Source organism: Equus caballus, chromosome 24, assembly GCF_041296265.1.
Source record: "Equus caballus isolate H_3958 breed thoroughbred chromosome 24, TB-T2T, whole genome shotgun sequence".
Classification (NCBI taxonomy): Eukaryota; Metazoa; Chordata; class Mammalia; order Perissodactyla; family Equidae; genus Equus; species Equus caballus.
In genome coordinates this window covers 17,998,129-18,017,778 of record NC_091707.1, presented here as the reverse complement: position 1 = coordinate 18,017,778, position 19,650 = coordinate 17,998,129, and the positions used below count along the sequence as shown (strand labels likewise).

Genomic DNA, 19,650 nt, shown 5'->3' with positions numbered 1-19,650 from the left:
TTGATGGCAGTTTTGAAAACTGTACTATTGGTTGTAATATCCATTCTACTTCATATATAACCCTAAACAGCTGCTCTCTGCATCCTAAGTACCTTCCCAAGGTTTAAGAAATGGTGCTTTAACATAAGTTATTAAAGTCACAGTGTAAAAATATGTATTCCTTAGTATTGTTACTATGCCTAAAATATACATTAATCTTTTTTTCCCCCCTTTCCATGAAAAGAACCACAAATCTTTCCAGCAAGTTGATGGAGTTTAACTTAGGTACTGATAAACAGACTTTCTTGTCTAAGCTTATCAAATCCATTTTCATTTCCTATTTGGAGAACTATATTGAGGTGGAGACTGGATATTTGAAAAGCAGAAGTGCTATGATCCTGCAGCGCTATTATGATTCAAAAAACCATCAAAAGAGATCGATTGGCACAGGAGGGTGAGTGTTTTTGTTAAATGTTGTAGTTAAAACTAAGAATATTAAGAACTTTATTATATTTGGACAAACTGGTCAAATATTGACAGTCATTGGAATTTTTTATAAAGAACTCTTTTAATCCAGTTTACACCATTGATCAATTCCTTGAACCATATGTTGAAATGACCTAACATAGCATGATTAAAAATGTAAAGCAGAATACAAGTACTGTAAAGAATTCTGCAGTTTTTTAATCAGACTGAGTATATTATTCTAGGCTATTGACTAAGAAGCACGTCATTTTTTGTTGTTGTTGCAGATGTGATAAAAACAGTAAATAGTTCACAATTTAGGTACCCTGAGCTTTTCAGTGGTTTGGGCAGAAAATTATTTAATTAATACCTTAAAACCTGCAGTTACTCACATACTAGAAGAAAATGACTTGCTGTAAGAATTGGTGGCACCTCAGTTATCCAGATCTCAACCATCTGGAACCCAGTTGATTCTAGGGTGAAGCAGAATGACTTCTGTGGAATCATGCAGTCAGAGTCCAGAGTCTACATACATACACACTCAAATCAGTTTCTTGTTTTTCAGTTTGTCATATATTAAATAATGACTAGGAAGAGGTTAGAATTAGGAAGAAAAGGTGACATCTGAAAGGCAGTAGCAAGTAAAGGAAGAACAAACTAAAGAATTAAAAAATTAAAATTAGAATTAGAATTTAAAAAAAAATTAGTTCGGGGCTGGCCCCGTGGCCGAGTGGTTAAGTTCACGTGCTCCACTGCAGGCGGCCCAGTGTTTTGTTGGTTCGAATCCTGGGCGCGGACATGGCACTGCTCATCAAACCACGCTGAGGCAGCGTCCCACGTGCCACAACTAGAAGGACCCACAACGAAGAATATACAACTGTGTACCGGGGGGCTTTGGGGAGAAAAAGGAAAGAATAAAATCTTTAAAAGAAAAAAATTAGTTCACAGTATTCTGGACCTATGTATTCTGGGAGCAAAAAAAAAAATCTAACCTTCTAAAGGTACCATATAGTAAATGTTCAAAGTGACCCCCCAGTCTTTAAGAAAAGCTAAATTGTATTTACTATATCTTGTTTAGTAATAATGATGACGTGCAATATGTTTAAATGGTTAAATATATTTAAAAAGCATTGAAATTTTAAAGTTTATTTTAAGCAGAACAATTTAGTTATCTGGAATATTAATTCATTTGGAATAGCCAGCTTCTTAAGGAAACCAAACAAGGAGTTTTGGGCTGTTGAGTCAGAATTTTAGATCTGAAAGAGATCATAACTCCAGATCTACTAATTTTTCAGATGAAAGTCTTCTGGTTGGAGATTAAGGCTTGCTTCAGTTTACAGAACTAATTATTAGAATTACAACTTTTGAGTCTTCTGGCTTTGGTCCATTTTTTGTTGACGTATACTAAATTTGAGAGTACTTGAAATTGAAATCTGTGTATAATAAAGTGGGTTTTTTTTCATTTGTCGATATGATACACTAGTATTCAAGATTTGAAAGAGAGAATTAGACAACGTACCAACTTACCACTGGGGCCAAGTATCGATACTCATGGGGAAACTTTCCTATCCCAAGAAGTGGTGGTTAATCTTTTACAAGAAACGAAACAAGCCTTTGAAAGATGTCATAGGGTAAGAGTAATTGTAAATTTATTTTATTTGTATATACTTGTGTATTTTAATTCTTGCTTTATTTGTACTAAGATAGAAATCTGCTCTCTGGTTAGGAACAACTTTTTTGTAATAAAAAAGATAGGATTTTTGTTTTGGGAAACGGAATTATTTTAAAATTATTTACAAGTATATTTTAATATAATTTTAAAGTTCAGCATACCAAATTTTTCTTTTATAGGATATTAAGTCAAGATAGAAAAGGGAGGGTTAAACCTATCTCATAAAGAGCATTAGGGAGAGAAGGATGTTTTGAGAACAGACGTGCCAGAGAAAAAGAATGAAAGGTTGACTCCATTAAAATTTAGAATTTCTGTCCAACAAACACACTTTAACAAAGTAAGCAAATAAGTCACAGGCTGTGAGAAGGTATTTGTAACCAATATTACTAGCAGGTTATATAAAACAAATGATAATGGCTGATAATTATAGAGCACATACTATGTTCTAGACACTCTTCTAAGCACTTTAGGTATATTTTAACTCATTTAATTATCCTACCAATCCTGTGAAGTTGTTATTTCTGTTTTACAGATAAAGAAACTGAGATACATACTTCTTAAGTAGTGGAATTGAGAGTTGAAGCAGTCTTAATTTTTTATTTGTATTGTTGTATGTGGTCTATATATTTATATTGATGGACAGAAAATCAATATGAATTATAAATATAAATCAATAGGAGACAAATCAAAGGCTACACAAAAGCAAATATGGAAAATGTAAATTACCAATAAGATATTCAATCTCACTAATAGGGAAATGAAACTTAAATAGGGAAAATACTATCTCATTCTCATTAGATTGGCAAAAATTAAGAAATCTGATGATACCAAGTGTTGGTAAGGATGTGAAGCAATAGAAATTCTCATATACTGCCAGTGGAATTAAAAATTGGTGTAGTTCCTTTGGAGAGTAATTTGGCAATTCCTTAGAGAAACTCAGTAGGAGCACTTGACATGTCTAACATCATAGCAGCATTGTCACGGTGAAAAATTACAAACAAGTTAAATGTACCTCAGGAAGAGAATTGATAAACTAACCTTCTTCGTACACTAGGAAGCTATACAGCCATTTAAATGACTAAGCTAAGTTACATATATCAACGTGAGTGAGTCTCAGAAATACAATGTTGAGTGAAAAGAGCGAGATAGGAAAAAATATATTCAGTATAATTCTACTATATAAAGTTCTAAAAAAATAAAACAGTGTATGTTTTAGGGATGTGCACAAGCACAGCATGATAAATTCAGAGTAATGACTGCCTTGAAGGAGGAGTACCGAGGGGACTTTACCCATATTTATAATATTGGACTCCTACTCCCCCCAAAAAAGAAAAAACTGAAGTACATTTGGAAAAATGTTAAGATATGACACATCTGGGTGGGCGATGGATATACTTTGTATGGTAATTTCTCTGCTTTTCTGTATGCTGGAAATATGTTAAAATATTTTTAAAGCCTCAAATCATCGAACATGAAGTTATCAAAATTTATCTTTTGAATCATAGCAACTAGCTCTAAATCATGACCTTCTGTCTGGAAAGTCGCAAAATTGAAATTCAGTTCAACTCACTGTGATCTAATTCAATAATCATTATCATGTATTTGCTTTGTACCAGCTGCCATGTTAGGCATTGAGGATATAAATATTAAGGCGTATACATTACTTTTGAAGAATGTGGAGAAAGGAGGTAGACGTATAAAGAATTAGTGCAATGGAGGTATACACTGCTGGGACCAAAGAGGAAGCAACCAGCTCTGCCTGGTTAAGGCATTGGGGGAACAGAATTTATCAGGAAAGGTTTCAAAAAGAAGACATTTGAGGCAAGGGTCTCGAAAGCTTAACAGGATATCTTCAAGATGATGATTCTGGCAGGCTGTTTCAGACAGAGAGAATAGCACATGTACAAAGACATATACAGAGATCAATCACGCAGCATGAAATGCTTGAAATAAAAATGTACATGGGGAGAGTAATCAGAGGGGAGGTTAAAAAGCTAGACAAAAACTCTTTATTTAGTCTCATAAATTTCCCTCTAAGGTACTGCTTTAGCTGCCTACCACAAATTTTGTACCATGCTGAGAAATTTGGACTTGACCTCGTAGATGATGATGGAAGCTTTAAAAGATATTTAAAAAGGACAGTGTAATGAGCAGGTTGATTTTTTTCCTTTTTTAAAAAGTAACTTAGAAATATAATTGGCATTCAGTAAACTGCATATATAGTAAACTGAACAATTTGATAATTTTTATAAATTGTGTACATTTGTGAATTGTACCTTAAGAAGTTGATTCATTTTCTAGAATTTTTTATAAATGGGATTATAGTATATTATAGTATGTGCATGTGTTTCTGGCTTCTTTGACTCAGCATAATTATTTTGAGATTCATCCATGTTATTGTGTGTATTAATTGGTATGTATCATTTTACTACTGAGTAGTATTTCATTGCATGAATATACCGCAATTTGTTTATCCATTTATCTATTGATGGACGTTTAGATTGGTTCCGGTGTTTGACTATTATGAACGAAGCTGCTGTGAACGTTCATGTATATGTCTTATGCAGATAAATGCTTTCATTTCTCTTGAGTATATAAGTATATAAATTATGACAGAGTCATAATGGTATTTCTAAGAAACTACCAAACTGTTTTCGAAAGTTATTGTTTCGTTTAACATTCCCACCAACTGTGTGAGAGTTCCATTTGCTCCATCTGCTGTTGAACATTTGATAGGATCAATCTTTTTAATTTTAGACAATCGAATAGGGTGTGTAGTGATACTTCATTATGGTTTTAGTTTGCATTTTCCTAATCACTAAGGATGTCGAGCATCTTTTCATGTGTTTATTTGCCATCCATATATGTTCTTTGGTGTATTTTTTGTGTATTGTGTGTAATTTTAAAATTACGTTGTCTATTTTCTTATTTTTTGAAAATTCTGTACAGTCATGTGTCACTGGCTGATGAGGATACTGAGAAATAAGTCAGTAGGTGGTTTCGTTGTGCAAACATCATAGAGTGTACTTACACAAACTTAGATGGTATAGCTTACTACACACCTAGGCTATGTGATACTAATCTTATAGGGCCACCATTGTATGTGTGATCTATTGATGACTGAAATGTTAAACAGGCACATGACTGTATTCTAGTTAAAATTCATTTATCAGATATTTATATCTACAAATGTGATTTGCAGATGTCTTCTTTCAGCCTCTGGCTTGTCTTTTTAATCTCTTAACAGCATTTGAAGGAATAGAACTTGATTTTAATGAAATCCAATTTAACACTTTTCTGTTATGGATAATGTTTTTGCTATCGTATATAAGAAATCTGTGTCTAACTCAAGATCACAAGAGATTTTCTAGTCTTGAATCAGGTAGCGTAAGTCCTCTGACATTTCCATAAACAGCATTTTGCATTTTTATCTAAGTCTTGATGATGTTTGCTGGTTTCTGGGGAAGAAAGTTTGGGATTTTATTGGGATTGCATTGAATCTATAGTTTTGTTGAGAATTGACATCTTAACAATATTGAATGTTCAGTCTATGAATACAGTATATCTCTCCATTTATTTAGATCTTGAATTTTTCTCAGCAGTTTTGTAATTTTTAGCATACAAGATTTATCCCTGAGTATGTAATTTTTTTGTGCTATTTTAATATGATGTAAATGGTATTTTTTAATTTATGTTTTTGATACTTTCTTGTTAGTATATAGAAACAGTTGATTTTTATGTGTTGCTTTCGTACCTACAACCTAGCTAAACTCACTTATTAGTGCTAATAACTTTTTTAATAGGTTTCATAGGATTTTCTGTATAGACTATCATGTTGTCTGCCAATAAAGATTCCTTTCCAATATAGGTTCCTGTTATTTTGTTCTCTTGCCTTATTGCATTGATCAGAACCTCCAGCACAAAGTTGTGTAGAACTGGTGAGAGCAGACATCTTGCATTATTCTTTATCTTAAGAATGAGGTATTCAATCTTTCACTATTACGAATGATTCTAACTGTAGGTCTTTTCATAGATGCTCTTTATTGGAGTAAGAAAATTCGTTTATTCCTAGTTTTCTGAGTGTTTTATCGATTTTCCCAAAGAATAAGCTTTTGGTATCATTGATTTTTCTCTGTTTTTCTGTTTTGTGTTTCATCAGTTTACACTCTTTATTGCTTCTTTTCTTCTGCTTACTTGGGTTTCATTTGCCCTTCTTTTTCTAGTTTTTTACAATGGAAGCTGAGGTCATTGATTTGAGACCTTTCTTTTTTAATATAAGCTTTTTTGTTGTTGTTGCTGTTGCTGAGGAAGATTCGCCCTGAGCTAACATCTGTTGCCAGTCTTCCTCTTTTTCCTTGAGGAAGATTCACCCTGAGCTAACAGCTATGCCAGTCTTCCTCTATTTGGTATGTGGGTCACTGCCACAGCATGGCTGCTAGTGAGTGGTGTAGGTCTGTGCCTGGGAACCAAACCCCGGCCACCGAAGTGTAGTTCACCAAACTTAATCACTAGGCCACAGAGCCAGCCCCTCTAATATAGGCATTTAGTCTTATAAATTTCCCTCTAAGGTACTGCTTTAGCTGCCTACCACAAATTTTGGTATGTTGTGTCTATTTTCATTCAGTTCAAAATATTTTAAAATTTCCCTTGGCCCAAGACTGATTCAGAACTGTGTTACTTCGTTTCCATATATTGGGGGATTTTTTAGATATCTTTCTGTTATTGATTACAGTTTGATTCTGTTGTGGTTAGAGAACATACTTTGTATAATGTAAATCCACTTTAAATTTATTGAGACTTGTGTTTTTAGCCTAGAATGTGATCCATCTTGGTAAATGTTTTGTGTATACTTGAAGAGAATATCCTGATGTTGTTGGATGAAGTATTCTATAAATGTCATTTAGCTCCAGTTGATTGACGATGTTGTTTATGTCTTCCGTGTCCTTTCCAATTTTCTCTCCACCTCTTCTATCAGTTATGCATGGATGTGTGGATGTAAACAGGAGGGAGGTGAAAAATTAAATTTATTCTTTATGGCTTGTTAAGGGCATCTGTTCAGCATCAGTGAGCAAAGAAGGGAGGTGGGGGTTGTGGTAGAGAGACTGATGAAGGGTGAAGGTTGGGGTAGTATTAAGAAGACCAGGAAGGGAACTGAGTAATACCAAATTAGTATTCATAATTAGTGGAGATTTAGGGGATTTAAAGTGGGTTATGCACTTCAACTCCCAGCTGTATGTACCAGATAGTAAGCTTTACTCTGAGAGGGTGCTTGAATGGAGACTACAAATAGGCAATAATCAATTGGTAAATAATATAGGAAGCAGTTATAAAAAGTTGAGAGGTAATTTTCTAACTTTTAGAGAGGGATTTCATTTTCTCGGCATAACTGCTAGTAATTCCTTTACTGAGTGTTTAGCAGCAGCAACATCATTATCAAAATGAATAGTTATTATTGTGAGCTTACTATGTGCCAAACACTGTGCTAAAAATACTTTACATGTATCTTCATATTTTATTGTCACCTTAAGGCTAGGATGTAAGTACGTAGTAATATTATTCCCACCTTACAGATAAAGAAATTGAGGCTTGGAGAGGTTAAATAACATCTCTAGGGTTCACTCAACCAGGAAGTGATGAAGCTGGGATTTGAGCCTGTCATATTTTATAGTGCATCTATTATTCATTTCCCCATCCCCACCACCCGGGAAAATGAAGAATCATTTTTGTTCTGAATTTTGCCAGAATAGCCTTTGTTTAGTTGGTGGCTCTCAGACGTCTTTGACGATGATCCACAATAAAAAATGCGTTTTACATGGCAGCCTAGTGTACATTTGTTATACGTGTGTGTGTGTGTATTTCATGAAACTGTGTTTTGTTTTACTGTGTACTTTATACTTTATTTTCTATTGGTTCTCTCTTTCTTTCTTGTCACAAACCACTAAGGGATTGCAATCCAGGTCAGAAAACCACTTGTCTGGTATATGTGTATGTACGTGAGAGAGGCTTTGGGGGTGGGGAGGAAGAGGTCTAAGTTATCATTTTGATACCTGAATACTGGTAACTGAATACTGACTGCAAAGTCTTTTACAAAGTTGATAGCTGAAAAAAAATGTTGCCTTTTTTTAAAGGTAGTCTTGAGGAGTAATGTATTTGGTTTTTGTTTTTAAAGCTCTCTGATCCTTCTGATTTACCAAGGAATGCCTTTAGAATTTTTACCATACTTGTGGAATTTTTATGTATTGAGCATATTGATTATGCTTTGGAAACAGGACTTGCTGGTAAGTATATTTATTTGTATTATACTTTGTGTTAAATTCCTTTGATGCTGCTTGGTTGAACTATATACATAATATTGTTTTATATATATTCCATTCTGTCAAATTTAGTTCAGTGCAATGAATAATGCTTTTTGAGCTTCTGTAATGCAAGAAGCTGTACAAAGACATACTTCTCATATTGCTTACATTGAGCAGGGTAGGGTAAATACATAAGCCACTACAGTGTATGGCAAAATGTAGTATAATGCGAGAAGTTATAAAATGGCAAGGGAGCGGAAATGAAGATGATACAATTCTGCTTGATGCATTTGGGTAATGTAAGGTTTAGAAAGGGAAATACTCCAAAATAAGCTTGGAAAGGAGTAGGTTCATATTAAAATTTTTCTTTTGCTTTTTGTCTTTTGGGTTTACTGGTATTAATAGGATAATAATGACTTCTTCCCTAAATTCCGGTCCCATTGATCCAGTTGCTTCCGTGACCTCTCCACCTGTTCAGGGTGCATCTCAAATTTAACAGATTACAAATGAAACTCTTTTATCTTACACCTGAACCTGTTCTTCTCCCATTCTTCCCATGTCTTTAAAAGGCATTACTATTGACCAGTTATTCAAGCACCAAATCCAGGATTTGCCATATTTCTTCCTTTTTGTCAATCCTGTTAGCCAGTCTACCAGCAAATCTTGACAATATACTTCCAAACATAATTCAAATTCATCTTTTCTCCATCTCCACTGATGCCACCCTAATTTAAACACGTCATCTCTATCTGTCCACTACTAACTGATCTCCCTGTGTACAGTCTTGCCTCTCCAAATTACTCGCTCCATGCAGCAGTAAGTTTAATTATCATTTCTTTGTTTAAGACCATTGTTGGCTTCCTATTACTCTTAGGGGGAAAACAACAACAAACTGAAGGCTTTTGTTCTGGCCTCCTTTCATTGCATTTCCCCTCACTGTCCATGCCACTCTGGCCTTCATTCTTTTTCCTCATTCAGGCTCTTTGTGCTTGGTGTTTCCCCATCCCCCAAATCATTTTCCTTCAGCTCTTCTCATGTCTGGCTTTTCAACCTTCTGATCTCAGCTAAGATGTCACCTTCTCAGAGAGGCCTTTGCTGATCACCCTAGCTAAAGTAGCCCTCCTTTCCCAGCCTATTACTCGTTATTTCATCATTGAATTAACTTTTTTCATAGCACTTATCACAATTAAATTTTCATATGTTAATGTCTGCCTCCTCTCACCAGAATTCATTCATTCAACACATACTTATTAAGTGCCTACTCCTGTACTCATGGAGCTTACATTCTTATGGAAAAGATTGACAAATGACTACAAAGTTTATTGAAGAAAAATAAAATTGAATAAGGGATAGGGAGGACTAATGGGGAGGGGGAATGGGGCATTCTGGGGCAGAGGGCTTTTTTTAAAAAGGATGGTCAGAGGAAGCCTCTCTAAGAGACATATATATGAACCAAAGAGCCAAATGAAGTGAAGGAATAAACTGAATATTTGGAGAAAGTATTTTAAGTAGAGAGAACAGCATGTAAGCTCTTGTGGTAGGAATCTTACCTCTCTTATTCGCCATCATAGTCTAGCACTATAAAGCACATAGCACATGCTCAAAAAATGTTTATTGACTGCGTATAACATCATTCCATAAAGTTTCTAACATTGAAGCAGAATTAGCCATAATTCAGTAACCTTGTGGTTTATTATTATCGTTTTTTTTTTTACATGGTTGCTCTCATGATGTAGATAAGCATTTATATCCTGCTTTTTTTTGTACTTAATTACAGCAGGTTCTTGACGTCAAGTATTTAACATTTGCCATTTGCAAATGACTTAATGTGGTAATTTGTATTTGGATAATAATACTCACCTCAAAGATGTGCAGATTAAAGAAGATTAAAAAAGTAACATTAATTTGAATCCGTGTGGTATGAAGGATTTGTTAGAATGTTTAGCTAGTATGGAAAGCTAGCATCTTCATTTTAATAGCAGAATTCACAGTTTGGAAGGGCTTAGGAAATTTCTTGATAGGAAGAGAATGTCCCTTATATTCATAAATATTTTCTATGCAGCTATTACTTAGTACTTTTATTATTTCTAATGATTGTATAAAATTCTGTCGTGCATATATATTATAAAGTTGACCGTCCCCTATTATTAGACATCTTAGATCTTTTCAGCAACTTAGTAATATAAATGATGCTACCTTGAACATTATAGAACTTTAAGTGTTTTCCTTATTTTGAACTGTTTTCTTTGGATGATGTCGCAGAAGTGAAACTACGAGATCAAAGTGTGTTACAAATTTTTAGAATTTCTCTATATAAAATGTTTTCCTAAGGGGTTTTTGTCACTAATTTACACTGCTACTGGCATGTGTCACTGTACCAGTTTTTCTGCATGTCATCGAATATTCTTTAAAAACTTTATCAATTTACTGGTTAAAAATGTAAATGTTGCCTTAATTTTCATGTCTTTCATTAATAGCAAGGATTAGTATTTTCTACACATGTATTGACTTTATTTTTTCCTCAAGTTTTTGTTGGAGCCTTTAACTTTCTTAGTAATTAATGATTGTGTCTTTTGTGGGAAAATAAAACACCTTTGTTTTCCATTTTTAAAACCTTGAAAAAACCATCGTCCTATAAAGAACTCTAGGTATTAAACTTTTTATTTTCTCAATTGCTGTGAACAGTTTTCCTAGCCCCTTATGCTTTCTAATTTTAGCTAAAAACATAAACATCTAGGGTTAGAAGGGAGCTTAGAGTTTATTTATCACTCTTTTACAAAAAAGAGGAAACTGAAATCTGGAGAGGTCAGCTATCTTTTGGGGTCAGAATGTGGAGTGGCTTGAACAATATGCTGAAAATCAAGAACTTATTCTGTAGACAGTGAGGAGACTAAATATTTTTGAGCAAATAGTGGAGAGCATAGGGAGTGAAATGTGTAAGTTTAAGTACATTACTGTGGCAACAATATATAGCATAAAAGATAAGGAGATTTGAAACAGAAAACTACTCAGAAAATTATTTTAACTGTTATCAGAGATAATGAGGCCTGGTTATAACCAAAATGATGGAAGTGTATCATGGCTCATGTGAATTATTGAGCATGAGAGTGGGAAAGGAAAGGGGAAGGTATAGTTTGGCATGATTCATTTATTGGTTTATTTTTTCAGTTTATCTCAGCAAATAATGAAGTCTGAGTACATAGTGAAAATTTGGGTATAAAAACTTTGGATGAATTTTCTTAAGTTATTAACAAGCGTAATTTTACTCCTCTATTCATTGCTGTTTTATTAAAATGACACTTTTATGCATGTTGTATATGTAAAACTACATTCTTTTTTTGTTACCAAGTTGAATTTCTTCAAGTATGATTCTAACAAATACATTCTTTCCAATTTTAGGAATTCCTTCTTCAGATTCTAGGAATGCAAATCTATATTTTTTGGATGTTGTGCAACAAGCCAATACTATTTTTCATCTTTTTGACAAGCAGTTTAATGATCACCTTGTGCCACTAATAAGGTTAGTCAAATGCTATGATATTCATTGGTATTTCAATGAGTATTATTACACTCTGCATATCTTGTTAAGTTTTAAAAGTAATACCTTTTCATAAAAAGATCGAACAAGACAGGAGAGTGTGAGAGAAAAAGCAAAAGTCCTTGTCATTTTTCCTTGCCTTCCTGTTTTCTCTTCCTACTGTGGTATTAATTTTGGTTCATTTGAATAGATTGAATCTGTCATAAACCTAAATCTAATGTGAAAGAGGACCTCTAGCTTGTACCCGTTTGTTCTAATATAAAAACATACAACAAAAATTTTATGATATTAATAGAACAGATTTTGATGAGTGAAGTTTGGTTTCTATCTTCCTGTCAAATTTGTGTGAACTTTTAAAGCATGTGAGGATTAAATAAGGTAGTGTATATTTGAACATGCTTTATAAAATTGTATGTGTAGTACAATTTGGGTGTTTTTGACATTTAGATGATATTCAGAAGGCAAATATGACTGTCAAGTTTGAGGGTCTTGTTTTTTTTCTTTTTTAAGATTGGCACCTGAGCTAACAACTGTTGCCAGTCTTCTTTTTTTTTTTTTAATTGCTATTTTCTCCTCAAATCTCCCCAGTACATAGCTGTATGTTCTAGTTGTGGGTCCCTCCAGTTGTGGCATGTGGGATGCCACCTCAACATGGCCTGATGAGCGGTGCCATGTCCAAGCTCAGGATCTGAACCGGCGAAACCCCGGGCCGCCGAAGCAGAGCGAGTGAACTTAACCACTCGGCCACCGGGCTGGCCCCAAGTTTGAGTTTTTTTAACGTAAGAAAGCCAAATACAACTGGATTGGCTCTTAGTCTCCAAATTGTAATTAGTATAATTTACTTTATTGTTAATACTCTAGTGATAGCCTGTGACCTTTCTTACTGTTATACCAGATATTAGATTAAAAAGGAAGCCAAATAATTCCAGAATTTCAAAATCACATGTTTATATTCTTAAGGGATGTCTCCTCAGAGATGAAAGTAACAAATCTTAATCTTCCTCTTCCTTCTCTTTTAACTGGGTATGTTTTCCCAGTCTATTGTGATGAATTGGGCATAGTGAATACTAAATAGTTACTTCTTATGTGCTGCTTATATTTGTGAGCAAATTAAAATAATGTGTGTGTGTATATAACAATACACATATGCATATGAAAAACTTTTAGAGTTGTAAGGGTACTAGTGTGATTTTTTTTCCTATTTAAATATTCAATAGCTCCTCTCCTAAGTTATCTGAATGCCTTCAGAAGAAAAAAGAAATAATTGAACAAATGGAGATGAAACTGGATACTGGCATTGATAGGTAAGTTAGTTTTACTTTTTCTCTTGCCTTTTTTTAAATTGTAAAAACACCATTATAGCAGCATGAAAATGATTTTCAGAAAAGGTCTCTCTTAATTCCATCATCCTGCTGTAATATTTGATTTTATTTTTACATATTGCTTTCATTCTTATTAGACTTTTGTTTGTATTGGATCCCTAAGTTTATTATTTCTGGGAATCAGTATGTTTAGATTTATATTTTAACCACATTCAGGTAAAAGCCTTTTTTGTAAGTCCCCTCCCCCCTCCATACACACATGCACTTCAAACTCCTTAAAAATGGTATATACGTAGAGGATTTTATTTTCATTTAGAATTTTCAGGCTTATGTCTGAAATGCTTTAAATAAATATACTAATTTTCTAAAGGTAACGTCCATTAAGTGAATGCAAACTCTACATTCAAAAGTTTTTGTAATGTTTATTGTAGTTAATTACCTGTTCATGGTATAGAGCGGTGAATCTCTACCTTTTTTTGAGATATTTATTTATGATATATTTATTAATGATGATAATAGCTACCATTTATCAAGCATTTGCTATGTGCCAGGCACAGTGCCAGGACCTCTACCTGTATTATTTCATCTATTAGGTAGGAAATTCAGTTTCCATTTTACAGATGAGAAAATGGAGGCTTAGAGAAATTAAATAGGTTGCTCAAGATCACACAGTTAATGGTGGTAGAGTTGTGACTCAAATTCTAAAGCCTTTGCTACCAGGTTTGGGCCTGGCTTTTTTATTTATTGTAATTGTACTCTTTTCTATTCAGGAAAGCATCTTTGAATGCAAGTTAGTTACAGTGCTGTTATAAGTATGATAACCTGGAATCCACTCTTAATTTATGAAAAAGTAAATCATTTTTTCTTTATTAGAAGTAACAAACTTGCAACTCACTTCCCAATTTTTCTCACTAAGATAAAGAACTACCATAGAGTATGTGATAATGAGGAAAAAATAAAATTGAAGAATAAAACTGGAAGAAATAAGGATGTTATAGAATTAATTACTGAGACTAGTTTGCTGAAGAATTATATGCTTGGAAAAATTCTAAAAACTGGTCTCTCCCTTTGTTTTTAGTCAGGACCACATGAGATTATACATACACAGAACTTCATTTAATATAATAATAATGCCTACATATACATTATATACATTATAATCATCACTTCAAGAAGTATGTGTTTTCCTAGCCTGTGTCTCTCCTATTAACTTAAATTGTTTCTTCTTGCTTTGCCTTAGAATACCTGAAAATCATATTTGGTAGGTGGGGAGGTTGGATATGTTAAGCCTTCAAAGGTATAAGAAATATATATTTCCTAGTTGCCTTCTTAATATGTATGATAATTTCTTTTCATCTTTTTGTGTAAGCCTTAGTCTTGAAGTCTTTGCATTAGTTGACTAATTGAAGGCACAGTGGTCTGTGGTGGTCTCTTGACTGAACTTCTAATTCTCTTTTATTCATGCACTGTAGGGCCAAGAGGTTAGCTCAGCATTCACCTGCATCCCTGCTGATATTTTCAGACTAGGATGCATCTGTTGTTAGACCAGAACCCCTTTGCCTTTGAAGCTAACATTGTCTTCCCTTACTTATTGCTGTTGTCTCTCAATCATTTATGTCAGTTCCCTACATTTGTTAAGGATTTGGGCATCTGGCTCAATTTTTCTTTTAACCTTAAGTCTTAGGTTATTTCCACTTTCCTGTGTGTGACCCATTCATTTTCTCGGTTATCTCCACTTTAGCTACCTACTCCTGTATCCTGCTACACCCTGTTATCCTTGGTAACAAAAATCTTGACCCTGAATATCCCAGTCAATGCCCATAACCTCCTTCCAACTCCATATACCTGTTTTCTGACCTACGCAAGAACTCTAGCCCTTAATATCTTCATCCTTTGCCAATCTACTATCCTTTTCCTAGCTTTACTTTTTATTCATTGTTGTGCTTAGGTTGCTTGGTCCATTTCTTGAAATACTCCCTCATAATTACCCTAAAGTCTGTTTCCTTTAATCGTAGCTGTCTTACAGATCCTAAACTCTGGTTCAGTGCAGTCTCTTTTATTCCCATAACTGGGTTACTGATTGCTTTTGGAAAATATCACATAACTCAAACATTATTGGTGTGTTACAACCCATGCTCTCATTTCTCAGCTGGTTCTTCTCTACCGCATACCCAGCCTCCCACTTGTCCTTAGATTGTGAAACTCATGTGCTTTTCACCTGTTCTTCCAAACTTTGGCCATTCTCTATAAGCCCTCTGTTTTCCTCCCTTCCTAAGCATCCTCTATATATAGTTGTTAAAGACATAAATTAGTGACAGGCTTTTAAGATCTTTAAGATTTCCTTAAAGTATTGAGCAAATGAACTTTGCCCCATGTTTTGAGCAGGAAGCTAATAAAACCAAGAGCTCTTTGATATCAAGACCTAGAATTTACTTTTTCTAAAATCTAAAGAGTACCAATAGTAAAATAGTTTTATGGTGACATGAAGTTAAATAATTTTCATTTAACGTAGTATAAATAATATAAAAGTAAATATACAATAAATTAAATGGATCAAATCTATGGTGTTCTCAATTCTCTAGGACATTAAATTGTATGATGGGACAGATGAAGCATATCTTGGCTGCAGAACAAAAGAAAACAGATTTTAAGCCAGAAGATGAAAACAATGTTTTGATTCAGTATACTAATGTGAGTAAAATGCGTATGCTAGTAAGAATATCTGCTTTGTTACTACTTTTGTTAACATTTTCATTAGTGTATCTTACTGTGCTCTAAGCTTTTTTCTTTTATCCTTAGAGATTAATGAGAAACTGTATGTATTTTCTCCTTAGCTAAGCTGATACACATTTCTTTGTAATAAGTGTAGAAAAAATTTTACAGGCCTGTGTTAAAGTCTGTGCTTATGTAAGAAAACAAGTGGAGAAGATTAAAAATTCCATGGATGGGAAGAACGTAGATACAGTTTTGATGGAACTTGGAGTACGATTTCATCGACTTATTTACGAGCATCTTCAACAGTATTCCTACAGTTGTATGGGTGGCATGTTAGCAATTTGTGATGTAGCTGAATATAGGAAGTGTGCCAAAGACTTCAAGGTATGTATTCACAAATATCAAACTTGCATAGGCTCAAGAACCTAAGTCAGCCCGTTAAAAAATCTATACTGCCTTGTAATCATTAGTGAAAAGTTTATAACTTTTGTTGATATTGTTGTGAGACAGATCTAACATTTCCTAACTGAAGAAGTATTGTTCCAATCATATTTTCAATATTAACACATTTTTGCTTTGTGCTTTATTTTAGACAAGGCCATATTTCAGTTCCACAGTCCAAATGATCTTGTTGACTTTCGTAACTAATGCTGTTTATGTCACACATCAGGAAAATATGTTCTTTCTTCATGTACATCTCTCTGAAATCAATTTTCCTTAAGATTTAAATTATAAGGAGAAGTGCTAAATTAATGATAACTAATTGTAGTCTATAAATGTGTAAGTGATTGTTACTATTGAAGAAAATTGACATTCAAATCTTTTCAAAAAGGTTATAGCAAGTTTATGTAATGTCTGAAATATTTGAGTTTTAACACTTCAGGAGCTTTTAAATATTGTAATACAGTCATGCACTGTATGACATTTCAGTCAATAACAGACTGCACCCTGCAAGATTAGGACCATATAGCCTAGGTGTGTAGTAGGCTATACCATCTAGGTTTGTGTAAGTACGCTCTGTGCTGTTCTCACAACAATGAAATCACCCACTGACGCATTTGTCAGAATGTTATCTCCGTCGATCTCCGTCGTTAAGCAACAAATGACTTTGTATCGAACTCTCCCACATTAGTAAGTCCTGACTAACCGTATGTGAGAATTTACAAACTAATTGTAAGACTAGAAATTGTTTTGTTTCATTGTTATTTTTTTCCTTCTCTTATCTCAATTCAGATTCCACTGGTATTACAGCTTTTTGATACTCTGCATGCACTGTGCAATCTTCTGGTAGTTGCCCCAGATAATTTAAAGCAAGTCTGCTCAGGAGAACAACTTGCTAATCTGGACAAGAACATTCTTCACTCCTTCGTACAACTTCGTGCTGACTATAGATCTGCCCGCCTTGCTCGACATTTCAGCTGAGGTTGAATTTACAAGGGAAAGTGTTGCACTCCAGCAGGCCTCGGTTGATAGAAAGCACAGGAGATTTCTTATGACACAGCCAACGTTTTATGGAAAAATGACTGTTTGGAAAAACAGCAGCCATACTTACCCTTGAGATTTTATTTGAAATTTGGACACTACTGGCCCTATTTTGCTTTTTCCCCTTAAGTTGAATTTTAATTTCATTCTTGAACTTATAAATTTCAAATTCTGTGAAACTATATATCGCTATTTTCATCCTGGAGAATGTTGGTGTGAGAAGGCAAATGAGGTGTTAGCAGTGTTCCAGTCCATGTTCTTTAACATATTCCATTGGGAAATTTCACCATCCTGTTTTGCATTAATAATGGATAAAATATAGCAAAACTGCTTTTATTATTTATCAATTTGTAATGACCTTTTCAGCACTGGCAATTGTTATTTTAGGTTTTCCTAGAGAACTTTTTCCTCTTTCAAAAGATTAACAATTGAGCATATTTCTGTGGTTGGTTCATTGGATTTTTTCTGAGGTACAACAAAAATACTATTCCAAGAGAAATGTTATAAACTAAAATGATGAAATGTTTTAATGTAGATATTAGGAGTGGATCAGAATACATCTGCTTTCTGGGTAAAAAAGCTTAGGGAAGTTTATTTCTTATTTGGCTAACAGATTTTAAGCCAATGCTAGCAAGAAATTAATAAAACTACCTTATTTTATATTTCACTTAAGATAAGGTGGAGGACCTTAACTAAAGGACCATATTTATTCATTATTTTAATATTATAAGGGAAATTAAAAAGTGAGGTATAGTCTAAATGGTGCATATGAGAAGTATTGACAATGTTTAGCAACAATGCAGTCCTTTTAAGATTTCTATCTTAATGCTAAACTGGAACAAAATGGGATTACTAAACATGCAGGTAGTTTTCTATTTTTAGAGGAATTGGGAATTGGTAGATTCTATATATTCTAAGTCTGGAGATGACCTTTGCAAAGACTACTTGCTTTTCAAATCTATAGTTTTTGCATTATCTTTTTCAAGGCATTTCTGAAGCAGTTCTTACTGATTGTAGTTAATTGAATTGGCTTAATATGGTGACATTATAAATCACTTATAAAATTTTAAACGTCAAGTGGAACTCCATGAACTCTTTAAACTCGCTCTGAGAGCGGATCGTTCCCTGTGTGCGGTCTTCCAGCTTCCACTGTGCTGTTCAGTCTTCTAGGAGCAGATAAACTTTAATGTTCAACTCATTCTTGGCATTTTTTTCCATGTTAAAGGTAGGCTTTTTGGCCTAATTTTGGAAAACTACTTTTAAGAATATGTTTCTGAATGATCCTCAATTTTACCAAAATTTCCAAGTGCGGAGCTAGCTACTGTTTAAGTTACTGTTGACTGAATTTTCTTCATTTTTGGTTTAGCCCAGTGTCATCAAGGTAAACAAGAGAAATGAAGTATGCCAACTTTTATCAAAGCATTTTAGGAAATTGTGGCAGTTTTAGAAGGCTGTCTAGTTTTCTGTTCCTTAGCCAAGGGAGAGCCAGAACAGGTTTTGGCTACTAGAGAAAGTCATATGCTTGTACTATTGCCATTTTAGAAAAAATTCTGATGTGAATTCAGATTATACCTCTGTTACTTAAAGCCAACAATTTTAAAGCAGTAGTTTTACTGGTCATTTGAACTCTTTGTACACAGTGTCAATTTGTAAAAAAAAAAAAAAATGGAAAAAATTTCAAATAAAATATGAGAGAACATTTTAAGACTTCCAAATCAGAGAAATGCTTCAAATTATTTTGTTTGGATTAATTTTTTAAATGTAAACCATATACTTGTTGCTTAGTTATTTTGTTAATTATTATTTCTATGCTTGAGTTCTGTGCAATATTTTTCATTATGTCCATTGACAGAGCAGTGACAAAGAAAACCCGTAAGTGAATACTTAATTTAGAAGTGTTAACGTTAATGCTCAATAAACAGATTCCCTGCGATTGTTTTTTTTTTATTTCACTCCATTTTTACTTTTTAAGGATGTCCATGCTGAATCTTATGAATTATTTTTTATTTAAATGTTTAAGATGTTCCTTATTTTTCATAGCATAGGTCTTCTCACTTTTTTTAACAGAAAAATAGTTGACTAAGATTAGAAATTTAGCCTAAACAGATTGTCTTTCTCTAAGAAAAACAAAACATTGTATAAAGCAATATGCATTCTTTGCATTCTTTGTATTCCAATTTT

The 19,650-nt window shown here is 33.7% G+C and overlaps 1 protein-coding gene across 1 annotated transcript in view; it reads left to right on the top strand.

The window, feature by feature from the left end:
• Positions 1 to 19,402, top strand: part of EXOC5 (exocyst complex component 5) — a 50,741-nt gene extending 31,339 nt beyond the window's left edge. The window contains exons 11-18 of the mRNA XM_023627792.2: positions 224 to 433; positions 1,928 to 2,075; positions 8,286 to 8,394; positions 11,812 to 11,932; positions 13,168 to 13,254; positions 15,855 to 15,963; positions 16,156 to 16,371; positions 17,221 to 19,402. Coding sequence (XP_023483560.1) covers positions 224 to 433; positions 1,928 to 2,075; positions 8,286 to 8,394; positions 11,812 to 11,932; positions 13,168 to 13,254; positions 15,855 to 15,963; positions 16,156 to 16,371; positions 17,221 to 17,409 — 1,189 coding nt within the window. The 3' untranslated portion in view covers positions 17,410 to 19,402. The remainder of the gene's footprint in view (positions 1 to 223; positions 434 to 1,927; positions 2,076 to 8,285; positions 8,395 to 11,811; positions 11,933 to 13,167; positions 13,255 to 15,854; positions 15,964 to 16,155; positions 16,372 to 17,220) is intronic.
• The last annotated feature ends 248 nt before the right edge of the window (positions 19,403 to 19,650 follow it).